This window comes from Sylvia atricapilla, chromosome 4, assembly GCF_009819655.1.
Source record: "Sylvia atricapilla isolate bSylAtr1 chromosome 4, bSylAtr1.pri, whole genome shotgun sequence".
Classification (NCBI taxonomy): domain Eukaryota; kingdom Metazoa; phylum Chordata; class Aves; order Passeriformes; family Sylviidae; genus Sylvia; species Sylvia atricapilla.
In genome coordinates, this window is record NC_089143.1 from 61,556,669 (window position 1) to 61,571,542 (window position 14,874).

General features: G+C 44.0%; 1 protein-coding gene across 3 annotated transcripts in view; it reads right to left on the reverse strand.

Annotated features, from left to right (window-relative positions):
• Positions 1-14,874, reverse strand: part of AFF1 (ALF transcription elongation factor 1) — a 67,475-nt gene that overhangs the window by 35,650 nt on the left and 16,951 nt on the right. For all 3 annotated transcript variants that reach the window (XM_066318104.1, XM_066318106.1, XM_066318105.1), the window contains exons 2-3: positions 8,825-8,945; positions 7,312-8,310 (exon numbers count right to left, since the gene is read on the reverse strand). In XM_066318104.1, the coding sequence (XP_066174201.1) occupies positions 7,312-8,310; positions 8,825-8,945 (1,120 nt within the window). The remainder of the gene's footprint in view (positions 1-7,311; positions 8,311-8,824; positions 8,946-14,874) is intronic.

Here is a 14,874-nt window from a genome sequence, read left to right on the forward strand (position 1 = left end):
TCCACACATTGTTTATTTTACAACAAACTCGTAAAATGCTCAGTCTCTCTGCCAACACACTCATTCTACACACACAGAAACATACTTGTAAACACACACAGCAGTTAACCTTAAAAATCATGGGGAAGCGCTCACTCACTTCTCCCCTTGGGGGTGCTTTCAATTCAATCGTGTATTAAAACAAATACTTAAATTTAGGCTTGAATGCAAGACAAATTATCTTAAAATTATCCTAATACAGAAACTGAATTCTCTCATCTCCTAAGAAAAGGAAAAAAATAAATATTGCTATGTTGTTGCTATTCTTTCTAACTTCAAGCGGTGAAAAATATCTGAAAACTTTAAGTAGATTTTTTGGAGTCCTTTAATGGTCAATTTTTTTCTTTTGGCTTAGTGAAGCTTAGCAAACCAGCCAAGATAACATTTCAGACTGTGGCATAACCTATGCTACTTGGTAATCTCTTGAATAGAAAAAGTTACTATTTGTCTTCAAAGGAAATTACACGTTTGAACAAGTCACCCAAACTAGAGTTTCTGTAAGTAATGGGAGTTTAGGTGAAGTTTCATAAATGGTTAAAAATTTTTCTACAAGCCAAGTACTATTGAGCTCTATTTCCTTAGCAGCCAAAGCAAACATCACCCTTGTTCCTTCCTCCTTTGATTCCAGAAAAGCTTCATCTGAAGAACAGGCAGAAAGGGGAAAGTGGTTGAGTTCAATAACCTGGAAAAAAAGGACTCATAGAAGGCTGTAGTGTCTTGTATTAGATGAAGGTGGCTGTGAGGAAGGGAGGGGACAGAGGACACTTTCCAGCAGCCAGCCCTTGTTGGGTCTGAAACAAGCACAAAGTGATGTCAGCTGCAGTTTGTCTCCCTCTGGTTGGGTACATGTAAAAGAAGCTGGGCTGATGGCAGAGCCTCTCTGGGAATGCACTTGGACCTTTTCTTGGAGCACAACGGACTGCCAAGATCACATCTCTCACTGTTTACTACCCCTGACTGAATGCAAAAAGAGCATTTCAATAGCTAATGACATTTATAAACCATTTGACCAATGGAACAAATTGGCAAGAAAATGTAACACTGCTAAAGCAATTTGGAGGAAAAATTGGTGTGTTGAAAAGCAGGAGATCAAAAAAGTTAGGAGTATCATCTTTTCCAATAGGGAATTAAAATATTCTGCTGGCTTAAAACAATAAAGCACTATTTTATTGTCTAAGTAATAAATGCTCATCATTTTGAAGATAAAAACTGGCATTTAAAGCTTGGGAGGTAGAAGGATGTTAAAGATAATTCAGACAGTAACATTGTTAGACATCAGAGAAAGCGAAAAATGAGACCTGAAACTTCAAAGCACAGAAAATCAACACAAGGGAACAAATAAGAGAGGCATAACTTGTATAAAAACAGACTACACCAAGTAGTGTGCTGAGGCAGGAACACCACTACTTGCTGACCTCATTTCAAAAATTACCATATTGCTGTAATCAAGCTTTGGTGAGCTCTGGCAATCTCATGCCCTAACCAGAACTATCAGGAAGCCCTTTCTCCATGCAGGACTGTACCAGCTCATACAAACAGCAGGGGAACTCTTCTCCCCTTGATGCTGGTGCTCACTGAAAACCAGGGAGTTGACCGATCCCTCAGTGAGGCACCTTCCTGCTGCAGCACCCACGTGGGGCAAGAGCACTGTGATCAGTGCCCAAGAAGCAAAAGCAGTATCACCAGACTTGTAAAAAACCCATATCCCTGTGCTGATCCATATTCCTAAGGAGCATCCTTAAGCTGCAAAATGCCACTTCCAGTGAGTCTTACTGGTAGCCAGTAAAAAAAACAATCCCATGAAGTAGGAAATACAACACAAGGAACACACTGAATATATCCCTACACACAAACAAAACAAAGAATCAGATCAAAGGCACTCCAGGAGGCACTCAAAGTAGCATTATGAGAGTTTTAATATGATGACCAATGTAAGAAGAAAAATCTTGTGTTTCATTCCTGAAAGCACATCTCTTGAATGAGACACCAGGAGTCTATGGCCAAAATAATTCAGAGGCTTGAAACAGGCAGATTCACTCTCTGAGGAAACACCTCCAGTGGCATTTGGGACCACCAAAGCAAAGACCTCCAGGCTGGCACTTACCTATGAAGTACTGCTTGGCCAGGGAGGAGCACCACCACACACAGGTGTTTTAAGACTTGCCTCGTTTATAAGCTTTTTTTTCATCCTTCAGTAACTAGAGAAGTTAACTCCATTTACTTGAGGAAGGCTGCAATTATTACAAGACTCACTGAAAACACCCCCCTCTCCCTGCCATCCCGTCCTTCAGCAACCTGCTCCCAGTCAGATGTGAGAGGCAGACCCAGACACAGTTTCCACTGGACTGAGTGCCTGCCTGGGTTTCACCTCGTCCCACTGAAGCCAAGCGCTGACCCCACCCTGGGACCGGCTGTGTGCTGCACTTACCTCTGTGAACATGTCTTAGTGCCTTCCCACATGGCAGGGCAGATTTCCTGTTTTCATACATTGCCTTGTCAGTCCTAATCAGTGTCAATAGGTTATGGTGTCTTTTGTGCTGGCGGCGTCAGCCCTGACAGGAAAGAACTTTTAATCTCTTCCCTCGCACCGAGCCATGAGAAGCTGCAGGCGCTCCCAGGCATAACTCCCTTGGCTCCTCTCCGAAAAATTCTCTCAAGCACTTGGTTGCTTAGCAATATTTGCCTTCCCCCTCTACGGTTCAAATTGGCAACATCTGTCCCTTTGGCACTTTCCACTTGTGCAAGAAACGGTGAGGAGAGTTTCAGAAATCTACAGAGAGGTTGGTGGAGGATGATTCACGTGAGCCATCAGAGCTGCTTTGGCATTTTATTGCTGGTTGTATTTCCAGCCTGGATAGAAAGTGTGGCTTCTTTCAAAGGAGATGCACACAAGGGAAAATCCTCTTTTGCATCCAGTGGGACTCACCTATTAAATCAAATACAAGTAGCTTTTTCTGTTTACATAACTACACCCACATGCTCTGGCTTGGTTTAACTGAAAAAAACCAAACAAAACACAGCACTGACATATAATTCTTTCCTGTCAACTGGGACTGACTGTGACTTCTCCTAAGATATTGCATGCTCATCAAGAGAGAGAAAACAAGAGAAGCCAAAATCCGTTTCTGCATTTAAAAGTGCAAAAGCTGTGTGCAGTCCTAACCTCATAACCACTAGTCAAAGCCCCAAACTGCCTGTGGTCCATGCAACCATCCCAAGGGGCAGCGACCAAGGTCACTGCTTCTGGATGTACCTGCAACCCCGCAAATGAGGGGAACAAGAAATTAAAATAATGTAAGTGCATAAAAAGTACCAACTGCTTTCACTTTTGAGAGCCAAAAGGGAATATGAAGACCACCCAAGTGAAAGGATTTGTCTTTGGGCGCTTGGTATTACAATGAGCAGCAGAGAATCCCACAGTAAACCTTCCTCTGGCTGCAATTCCTTTCTGCTCACACCACAATGCCCAGGGGTTGTGAGACAGGCCTCGGATGGCACAGCTTTGAATATTTACATGCAAGCTGTCAAGGATGCTTACAACAAATGATATAGCTCAGTTACAGCTCTTATGGTGAGGTTGAGGTTTACTTTTTTTTTTTTGTTTTAAAATTTTCTAACCCAAAACAGTCAGAAAAAGTAACAATTCTCATTCATGTTTGATCTGCCTCTTCAGCAGTCACACACCAGCAGCAAGACAAATTGACACAATGCCTGTTGGAAGCATGGAAACCCTTCTCCAATCACCTAAGGCATTTCTGATTATAAAAAGGGCAGCAGAGGAGACACAGGAGTAACACTTTGTTACCTGTCTTAGTGCAAAGCAAGGAAAATAAAATAGTAAAAAAAAAGAATACAAGGGTTGAGGGAAAAAAAAACAAAACCCAAACAAAACACAATCTCCCTTCTATTCACTAAATGAGAAATACATTTAAAATTGGTAGAAAGATGACAACAGCTTAATGCTAACTCCTGTCTATTCGTTACATAAGGCCAACAGTGCTACATATGTCCTTAAAGATTTTCATTTTGAAAGTATGCAGGATTAAAATAATATATTTATTTCTACTTTACAGGGTTCACCTGTCTGACAGCTCCTGTTAGTAGAAAATCTCAGGCGCCATGAAGAGAAGTCCAGTGAAAAATTATTATCTAGAACAGACTTTTTATATTTGCCATCGAACATCTTTGTAGGTATTTAGTAATTACTATTTGCTATATAACAACCACGTTTTAATTAGTGACCATTCATAAATGTTTACTGAGAAAAACACAGCTCCATGACAGCAATTTGAACGCCCATGTCTTTGTGTGCACCCTGTGCTTCAAGGATAATACAGTGTTACCAAAAAGACTTGACACATCTGGTCTGCTTCATTGTTGCTTGTTGCTGTTCAGGGGTTCTATATTGGCTGCTTCCCTGTTTGCTTCCCAATTCACGGGCAGGAGTCTGATGAGGCTCATTACAGGAGGCAAAAGAAGCTGCGCCCTAACACATCCAAAATTTTTGGGAAAACAAAGCCAAATCTTCAATGAGCATCAAGGGCCTTACATTCCTCCGTACATTATGCCCTTAATAACGTTTGAGGATTTATAAACACTCTCCCTCAAAACAGCCTGACTGCTTCTTCCCCTGCTGTCGAGCTGATTCCCTTTCACACATCACAGTCTGTGTCAATGGAGGCAATACAAGGGTCTTTGTTGGTGCTGCAGCTCTCCTAAAGACATGGAGAGAGAGAATGGCTCTAAAAGCATCTTTGTTTAGGTGCTGGGGAAGACGCAAAACCTGGCACATGAAGAGAAGGGATATATCCGAGCTTCTTCATGTGTGCTATATTTTTAAGCCTTCTCAAACAAATTTGGAAAGATGCCTTAAAGGGACAGTGATGGCATTTGAAAGTGAAGGCTTTGATTTGGGGGAGAGGGGAAAGAGCTGTTCAGTGCCTCCGCGAATGCAAAGTGAGTCACTGCACTGTTATCCAGTGTGGATTCATTCACTCCTCCGTAGTGAAACCATGTGTCTATTTGGCCTGGAAGGCTGAACTTTTCAGTGTTCCCATGAGCAGAAGCTGTCAATAATGAATTCACAGCTGCAGGTGAAACACACCTTAGAAATTCAATTAACCAGAACACATGTTGAGGAAATGGCTTTCCTAAGTCATACCAAGGGAGATCACAGGAAAAACTGTTTTAGGCATGTGGCTGTTCAGTAAACTAGGGCCAAACAGTTCAGGGAAGAAGAGGGAAGAAGAGCAGAGTTTCTGCTAGTCTAGACCTATTCACAGTCAGGGTCACTGAAGGGCAGGAGCCTCCCTGCAGGCCCCGTTTCACCAAGAATGAAAGAGAGGGACAACCTTTCATCCAGCCAACCCCCAATCAGCCTCTCTGGTACAGTACACACGGGCCATATAACCAGGGCTGCCACCTCACTGTTTATTCTTCTCCCTGCAGGGTTCAGCCCTGGAGGGCTCCATTATCAAATAGATGTTCAACACTGAGACCAAACAGAAGTAGGCCAGTGTGACAATGACAAGACTGAAAAAAGCAGAAATCAAAGTCATGTATTTTTCACTAGATCTTACAGGGCCGTTATCCAAAATACCTGTATTCTTCCATGCCTATGAAGAGAAAACAATCAGAAGCCAAAGCCTAAAGATCCCTACTGCAAAGGAGAATCATTCAGCATATTCACAAAAAAGGTTCCTCTATCAGCTTCAAAATGGACTAAGCTTACAATTAAAACCAGCGTCCTGGTTGTGCAAAACCATTTTTAATTATCTTCAATTCACTTTTTATTATGTTCTTGCTTTGCCACAGATGAAACAGAAGGAGTATGAAGTAGCAATGCTACTCCTGCACTGGAAAAATCCTGTAGGATTTTGATGGGCATTGGGACTCAGACTCACGTGCTCAACAGAAAGTGAGAAAAATGTTTCATTCAGCACATAGCATCATAGCTAATGCTGCCCTATCAAAATTCATATTAAACCACAGTTACATAAGATGACAGAACAAGTATGGGGATGGGAAAAGAGATAAGACAATAATGCAGATGTGGCAGTAAGATAATGTAGAAGGTGATAGCCTCCACTGCTTTATTTCTCTCCCAGGAGTAAAATCTGGTTAAGTAAATAAGGTCACGTGGACCTCAGTGAACTTCCTGCTTTGAGATGTGATGTGCAATGCCAAACCTACTTGGTAGCAAATAAAGTCTCTCAGCACGAAAGTATTTTCACGACTTCTCAACAATGTCATTTTGACAGTTTCCTCTCATTTCCCCCAAGATACTGCCTACAGCCATTTGCAGCTGATCCACACCCTTTTCCATGAAAAGCAAACTGCACTGCACTCCTCCTTTCCATTACAAAGGCGGCAAAATACAATTTGAAACAACCTCCATAGCTCTCCCAGCCCAGCTGCCTTAGGACCATGGGATCCTACATCCCACAGGGCATAGCAATAACCTCAGGGGTAAAGGATGGGCATAGTAAATCGCTAAAATGTACCAGGGGACCAAGTTCCTTGGAGCTCACAGGAGGCCAAGCCACAAGAGTCACTGTGCTGGTCCCTTGGCACAGCTGAAACTGGGCTTCAAAGGGCACAGGAAAAGTAGCTGCATTTGCTGAACAACACAGGTACAGTGCTGCTCCTCATCTCCCACTGTTTTACCAGTCAGGACTTCTGCCTCCATCCCACATGACAAATCAGAGAGGTGGCCTTGGGTCAGCAAAAACAGATGGAGTACAACAAGGAAACTTGCAGTATGAAGTCATACTTTCCTGTGGGTCTACAGTGAGATTTTACAAACTCACAGAGGAGAATCCTGTGGTGTTCACAGTCCCTTATCACAAAGCCCAGGTGACCAGAGATTTGACTGCACTGCTGGCTGTCCCAGTATTCAGTGAGGATTTGGGCCTCCACCCACCACCACTCAGAGTCCTGACACTCTGCATCAACACTTGGTGTTCTTACCATATCATCTCCCCCTTCTTTTCAACAAGCCTTAGAAGAAAACAAAAATTATGGGCATAGAGGCAGGCTCGAACCATAAAATTGCTGCAGCCTCACTGAGAAAACAACAGAAAATTCACAGGAAGTATCACATTTTCACCATTTCAACAGGTATCTCACACCCAGGTCAACCTCAAAATGCACCTTCCGAACAGGGTAACACACAGAGTCATCATTGTTTCTGGATATCACTGCTGTTTGCTGACTTGTTCCCCACAGTCAAACTTACTCTGCTCCAATAGACACCCCCAAAATTGCACTCACCTCTATGGGCTCGGAAAGGGTTTCAAATTTGGATAGTTCTGCTTTGGCTTTTGCCTTCAAATCTGAGAGATCTTCATCGGCCTCTTCCTTGGGCTCAGGAGGGGTTTCTAACTTGGATAGTTCAGCTTTAACTTTTGCCTTCAAATCCGAGACATCTTCGTTGGGTCCTTCATGGTATTCCTCCAGGAGAGGTTTGAGCTCCAGGGATTCAAATGGTGCCTGATCTTGGCCATCCATGGGTCTGACATAGGCAGTTGGTTTCTGCTGCATTGCACTGGCTTTTGATGTCAAAGAAGGGGGAAAAGTCTGAGAGGAAGGCTGAGTGGTGCTGGTCAAGGTAACGGCTGGGCTGTCCCGACTTTCCTTCTCCTGTGATCCTGTCACTAAGTCCTGTAATGATTTGGTTTGACTGTAGGTTGACCCATGGCTTTTGCTGCTGTTCTGTGACCTGGAATTGATCTGCTGGCTGGAATGTAGAGGTGACAGGGGTGCCACGGGAGAAGACAACAAACATGGCAGGAACGGGGAAAGCGCCAGAGGGGAGGCCTGCAGGCCATGAGCACGACCTTCCCCGCTCCCAGGCTTGTCATTGTGGCTGTGGGGAAAACCTGCCTGAGTGTCCCGGCCACCACGGCCGTGCTCCTGACCGCGGCTCCGAGCGCTGGGCAAGCTGCGGCTCTTGCTCTGCAAGCCTGGAGCTGGGTCTGTTCCTGACTGTGCCTTTTGGTGGTGACTGGAGTGGCTTGGAGGACGAGGGGGTACAACCATGGGTCCCACGGGTGGACGGCGGGTCAGCTGCTGGAATGAAGATGGCAATGTACGGATGGTCTTCTCAGGGAAGTACGGGCGGTCAGGCTGTCCGGGGGAAAACAAAGGGGCAACACTCTTTGGAATCCCAATAAGGTTTTGACAAGATTTGTTGCTCATGAACTCCTTGACCTCCTCATAATTGCCCAGCATGTTCTGAATTCGGCTTGACAACTCATCTTCTTTATTAGTCTGCAACAGGAGAACAAAGAGGTGGACATTTCAAAAGCCGCCCAAGAGATCCAACTCAGCAAGAGACAGTCTTCAGGATCTTAACTTAATCAGCACACATCACCATGAGCGAACCTAGGCAAGCTCATCTTGATCCTGCAAATCTCTTCAAAGCAGATGGGACTGCTCGAGCCGCTATCAGCTATTCCAAGCTACACTTGGTTCACCTGCAGCCTCCAGGAGTGCTAACATCAGATTCATTTGTTATACTTCAGGCAGACATGCAGCCAAGCTGCTCCTGAGCACTCTCCGTGAAACTACAGGGGGGCAACCCAAAGTCCATACTGCTCTTGCACAACCAACAGAAATTCAAGCACATACTCTAAGGAATTGAAATTAAGCAGATGGGAAGATGCTGTGTTTGTATTTATGCTCAAGTCTGCTACACCCTATGCAGAGCCACAGCTCTTCTTTCCCACCTCAATCCTCTTTCCTCCTCTCTTCCCCTCCCCTCCCCAACACCCCATACCATTACCTTGTAGGGTTCTGCAAAGAGGGGAGTCTTCTCAGAAAACTGTTTTTTGTCTTCCAGAGCCTCCTGACTCCGTCTCTCTTTCTCTCGAATCCGCAGCAAGTTTCTGTCCTCATTGCACAAGCTTTAGGAAAGAGAGAAAGGAAGGATGGTTAACATTGTACACCAGTGTTATCAACAAGTATCTACTTTGTACAGAAACCCTGGTTTCAGACAACAGCACACATCCTGAATAAAATTAAGTTTGAAATCCATGGGATGCTTACAGCTGACGAATCACTTACATCAAGAATTTGCTGCACAACACAGTAATGTGGCACACAAGGTACATGCATCCTTCTCCAGTGATTTCTACTCCTAATACCTTCCTTCAAGAACAGTGGGAAGAAAAAAGCAATCCATCCATTTCATTGTGAAACAAATTGAGGAGCAGTCAGTGGGGGTGACAAGCACACCAGCTGGCAAATCCATTTGCAAAAATAAGTGTGAAAAACTACCATTCTTGTTCTTCAGACTTCCACCCCAACTCTTCACCCAGGAGTAAAAGAGAATCCATTATTTTGAAGGTGTTGCCACTTTCAAAGAATGAACTTTGCCAACTAGGCAAAAAACAAGGCAATGCTACTTGGCAATAAACAGGCTTAAAAGCTGTTCACCAGGAAACCCACATCGTTGCATTTAAAGCAATCACCCAAACGAATTTAGAAAGGTCTCAGAATCTCAGAAAACACCAGGTCAAATCCCCCTGTTCCTCCTCAACCACATCTGCATGCACTCAACCCCAGCAGCCCCACACCAAAGCACCAATAAATCTGTGTCACATGCAGAGGAGAAGGACTTAACAGGAAACCAGATCCTTTAAACTACACCTTGCCTGTGAAATTCTACTGCAAAACAAGGGAATCTCTTGTTCTAATCTTTATAGACACTGGGGAAGGAAAAACATGCAGACATCTCTCTCCTGTCCTATTTCTACTCTACTGCACAGTCTACTGTATACATACAATTCCTATATTCTTCTTCATGCTCGCAAATTCTCAAGTGTCCACTTTGCAAGGGAAGAGCCTCGTCCTCCTCACCAGTGACGTCTTCCCAAATGCTACACCAGTAGCCACCTACTGAAAGTTTAGTCAACCTAGAGGAGAGGCAGAGGACTGGCTTTGCTGTAGCAGTTAACCAAGAGGTCTGACTGCTGCAGAGGGGGTTTCCTGACTCAATGGGAATGGAAAAATGATACTGACAGATGGCAAATTTCCATATATGGAACTGCAGTAAGGATGTACTTGTACCACTAAGGCAGAAAAACATATTCAGGGGTTAGACTGTGCACATTTAGCATAGTTTCCAAGTTTGCTAGTGCTGAACTCTTTCCAAATATAGCAAAACAGAAGTGTCCAGTAATATCTCTGTACCCTACTTCTGCAAACAATTTTAAGCATCCAAAAAAGAAAAAAGAGGAAAGCAGGAATCACAGATCACTGCTTCAGTAAATACATACAATCCTCCTGCAATAAGCGGTATAATAGAACCGTTTCCCCTGTGCATCTGATGTCATTTTGCATGTCAGCAATTTACTATCTATAGGCAGTCAGTTGGGCAGTTACACGGTGTGTGCCAAAAACACTTTGTGCAGTCAGGTGTGGGAAACACCAACAGCAAAACACAAAAACTTAGAAAAAAATTATATGGCAAACTAGAAGCAATCTTGTCTATGACTACCATCTGAAATTGTGTGCTTGCAAATGATTTTTTTAAGTGAATGTGTTCCACAAATAGGCAGGCCACATATTATGATCCTGAAAATTGCTTTTTACTAAAACACTGTGCTTACATCCATGTGGATTACGGATGTCCTTCTAGTCCTAGGCTGGCAAGCACCCAAACTCAGAGTAATCAAGTTGTTTTGCTCAGGGGTTCTGATCACGTTCAAACAAAAGGAAAACCCTAAACCACTTGAGTGTCTCACAATAATAGCATTTATGATGAGAAGTAGCTATGTTTCCTATAGGTACCCTGACACTGAACGTAAAACAACTTACGTGCTGCTTGCTGCAGACAGCAGCTGTAATATCTCTAAAGGCCTTTTCTTTCCCTGAACCTTCCTTGACCCCAAGCTCTCTTCCCAGCAATAAATTCTTTCTAAAGGGTATGGAAGGGGGGCAGAGGGGAAGGGCAGGGACACCGCCTATGCCGCAGTGCCAGTTCCTAAAGGTTTAAGAGGAGACAAAGGTGCCTGCTTGGGAATATCCCAGCGGACACGGGTGCTCACACACATATGGGAGTACCAGGCAAGGCTCAGTGAGGTCAATCTTCATACCCCCACCGAGTACAATGGCCTGGGCTGCTGGCCATGCAGAGCCCACTGGCCCTGCAGCCAGGCCAGGGGTCATTCCCCTCCCCTTTGCTGTCTTGGGGTTGCCATCCACCCTCTGCCTCCCTCTCTGAATCTGGTCAACATAATTTTCATTCCGAGTTTTCCTCCAACGTCATTGAACAGAAGGAGCTACAGTTTCAAAAGCAGAAGGATAAGGGGAAAAACACTAAGTAGATATTTATTTAATAATGCAGTTGAGAGCACCAGCCTTCCCTTCTCTACGCTGCAGACAAGACCTTAAAATACCTAAAGACAACAGCTAAAACCCCTTCCAATTCTATTTTATGATATAAGTCTCATGAAAACCTTTTGAAAACCTGGGCTATACTGTAACACACACTGCAGCCACCCTAAGGTCAAGTGTCAGGAAGGCAGGCAGAAAGCCTCTGAGAACCACGGTCAGCTCAGGCCCTGCATGGCCCCGTGCCAAGAGGAGAGGAGGTCTCCATGTCCTGCCAGGCGCCAGCAAGGAAATCCATGTGGAGACGCCGTCTGCCAGGCTCCAGCAAGGCTACACACACAGCCCCAACCCTGCCACTGCCAAAGCTGAGGAGAGAACCCCAACTCCTGTTCTTCAGGAACCTCTTCGCGCTCGCAGCTTTGATATTCAGATTTCCCTAGAATGAGAACTCTAGAAAAACCTCAGAACCACCCCCAAGCTCTTCCTTTCTGGTTTGCGGAAATGCTTTGGGAAACTGGACCGCGAGGCTTGGCACCAACACACCAAGCACATGGGAGCCTGGGAGTTGGGGGAATACATGCACAAATCACCCCCACCTCCCAAAAAAACCCCCAAATTGTCCTTGATACAGACTGAAACAGTAGAATTCTGCTAGGTTTAAAGCAGCCCAAGGTGAAGGCACTGCACTGGCTCCCATAATAAGGGATTTGGTTCAGGAAGTTCAGCAAAGCACACGCCCTGACCCACATAATCATCCAGGTTTGGGTCTGTAACAGAAGTCATAAAATATTGAAAATGCTCTGAAGCTGCTCTCAGTGACATGCCAACCCTTACTACATAGGTTCAAATTCTGATATGTGACAATCCAGACCATGACAACATTTTTAAAAAATAGACTGGTGCAGGAAGAAATTCTACCTCTTCTCTCCTGTGTGTTCTCCAAATGAAAATGAAATTAAAATATGCTTTAATTGTAATAAGGTCTAGTGCTGGCTCCCAAAAGGAATTATCCAGGAGCAAGGAAGGGAGGTGGAGAAAGGCTGAAAAGGAAACACACCGAAAACACTCATTTCCTTCTCAACATGCAGAACGTCTTCCTCTGAAACCCTGAGACACAACATTTCATTTTAGTACAACTGCAGGAAAACACAAATTTATTGAAGCTGTTTTGTCATTAAAATTGATTCTTTTTTTAATATGAGAAACTGCTGATCATGACTGAAAGACATGTTTTTGCTTAAGGCAAGACACATCATCCCCAAAAACAATTAAACAGAGATCACAAGGATGCATCACAACAGCCTTGCTGCAGCACGCCAGCTCTGTTCCTATTAAAATCTCCACAGAAGAATTGCCACCAGTTCATAGAGCCAAGATCACATCTGCAAAGATTAAATATGCAGTTTCATTCATCAGCCCATCAGCTTGAAAAGAAATGTGGATAAAGGCATGGCACAGAAAGTTCCTGAGCACCACAGCTGTGCTCAGCTCTCACACTGGTATCACCTGCGCAGCCTGACAGTGACAGCAACACAAGCAGATGAAGAGACAACACTAGAGTAATACCAAACAGCATCAAAAACTCCTTGTCCCAACCTTTGCTTCCTTTCCTTTACGGAAACATCGACAAGTTGTGACTTGCTGAATCTTTTAAGTTCTGTTTCACATCAAACACTGTTTCTCAGAAAATACACAGTTCGAATATACACAAGTGATAAGAGAAAAACATAGGGCAGAAATACAACAGATGGTACAGTCAGTCAATATTTTTCTGCATCATCATTATCATCAAACAGCTTTGGTACATGCTTCCCAAAAATACGTATCTTCACACTGAAGTGAGATGAATTGGAATTAGCTTTTCAAGATTTTGCTTCCTCTAGCTCCTTCAACTCATCACGTCTATCCAGCCCTGTTTTTGGACTGTACAACAGGGCATCAGACACACTGAGCAAGAGATCAAGACCTCACAGCCCACCTGTTTATCTACAACGATTGTAAGAAACCTCCTGTCAAATATTTTTGAACACAAAAGAGTTCCAAGTAAATGCAGCACTGCTGCAACCTTTCCTTCAAAGCATAGGGAAAGATGATCCTGAATACACCTCTTTTTATGTTTTGAATACAGAGCCCTCTAGGTTACACACACACACACAAAATTGAAGCAGAGAAAGCTGGGATGTTGTAACAGGCAGAAGGGAACTGCCACTTTGCTCAAGTAGAAGCTAAACCGGCTTTTGCCAGAAAACAAAAGCAGTTCTACTTTTGTAACATTAATCATCTTCTCACTCAGCCTCTCCTACGGTAATCTTTGGGTTCAAATTCTTACTTATTTGTTTCCTCCCACTGTTGCCAAGTTTAAAATTATATTCATTACTCAGCCATTAAAAGGCTTTTGCTTCCTTTCAGCATCAATAGGCCTTTGATCATCAAGCAGTTCCCAGGAGTAAGCCTCATCTTTTCCTGAGAAGAACTGAGCCCCTGGAGCGCCTAGTGACTTTAGCAGGAACTGGGAACTCTCAGATGTTCTTCAAACATGACAGACCCTCCATAGACTGAGCCTAAACCCCAGTGCAAATGCTGTGCACTTAAAAACACACCCCAACATTTCCCAGCCTTTGGTCCACAAACCACTGAAGTCTCACAAGAGGAAAAAGCAGATTTGTCAAGAGATGTAAAGAACTGACAGTAACAACTTCTTTTGTGCCTACTCAAGAAAGGCAAACAAGTGAAAAGTTTATGACTTGAACTTTTCCTCACACCCTGAAATATTTAAAATCTAACTGTTATTTAGTCATAAACTGCCACGTACAACAGTAACTTAGGAAACCTGGAAAAATGTGACAATTATAGAGCACATAACTATAATGCCATAGCTAAAGACCTGAATAAACCAAGAGGCACCATCTGCACTTGTGATGCTGCAGAAATGAAGTCTCTAAAGTAACCGTGGCTCTCAGCCGCTCCCCATGTCGGTGACGTTAATAGAACAGTCAGAAAAGGTGCTAATTATAAGTTAGACGGGGAACACGAAAGCTGTCATTCTCCATCTAAATGCAAATATACTAGAAGGGCTTTTAAGAAGGTGTGATTGTGTGAAGTGTAATTACAAGGAAAGCAGACAAGGAGTTGATGAATTTAAGGCTTTGTTTGTTCTGGATGTGGCAGGCAAAGCAGGAAATGTGAAAAATTTAAATCACCGGGTATGCGAAATGAAAAATCCCGACCATTTCGCCTCTGCAAGGCGTTCCGTACGCGGCAGTCTCCGGTACACATCCCAGGATTTCCCCAAGCCACGTGAGTGGTCTGATTGCCATTCAGCCCTGAAGGCATGCGTGTCTTTGTGGGTAGGTGAGTAAAGATCTGTAACTCAAGTGCTATTTCAGTGACCGGGTATGCAAGAAAGAGTCAGAGCCGCTGGCGCCTTGGCTGCAGCTGATGGAGCAGCTCTAGAAGCGCAGCCTAGGATGGCGCCTGAGTCCGGGAAGAGTTCCCCAG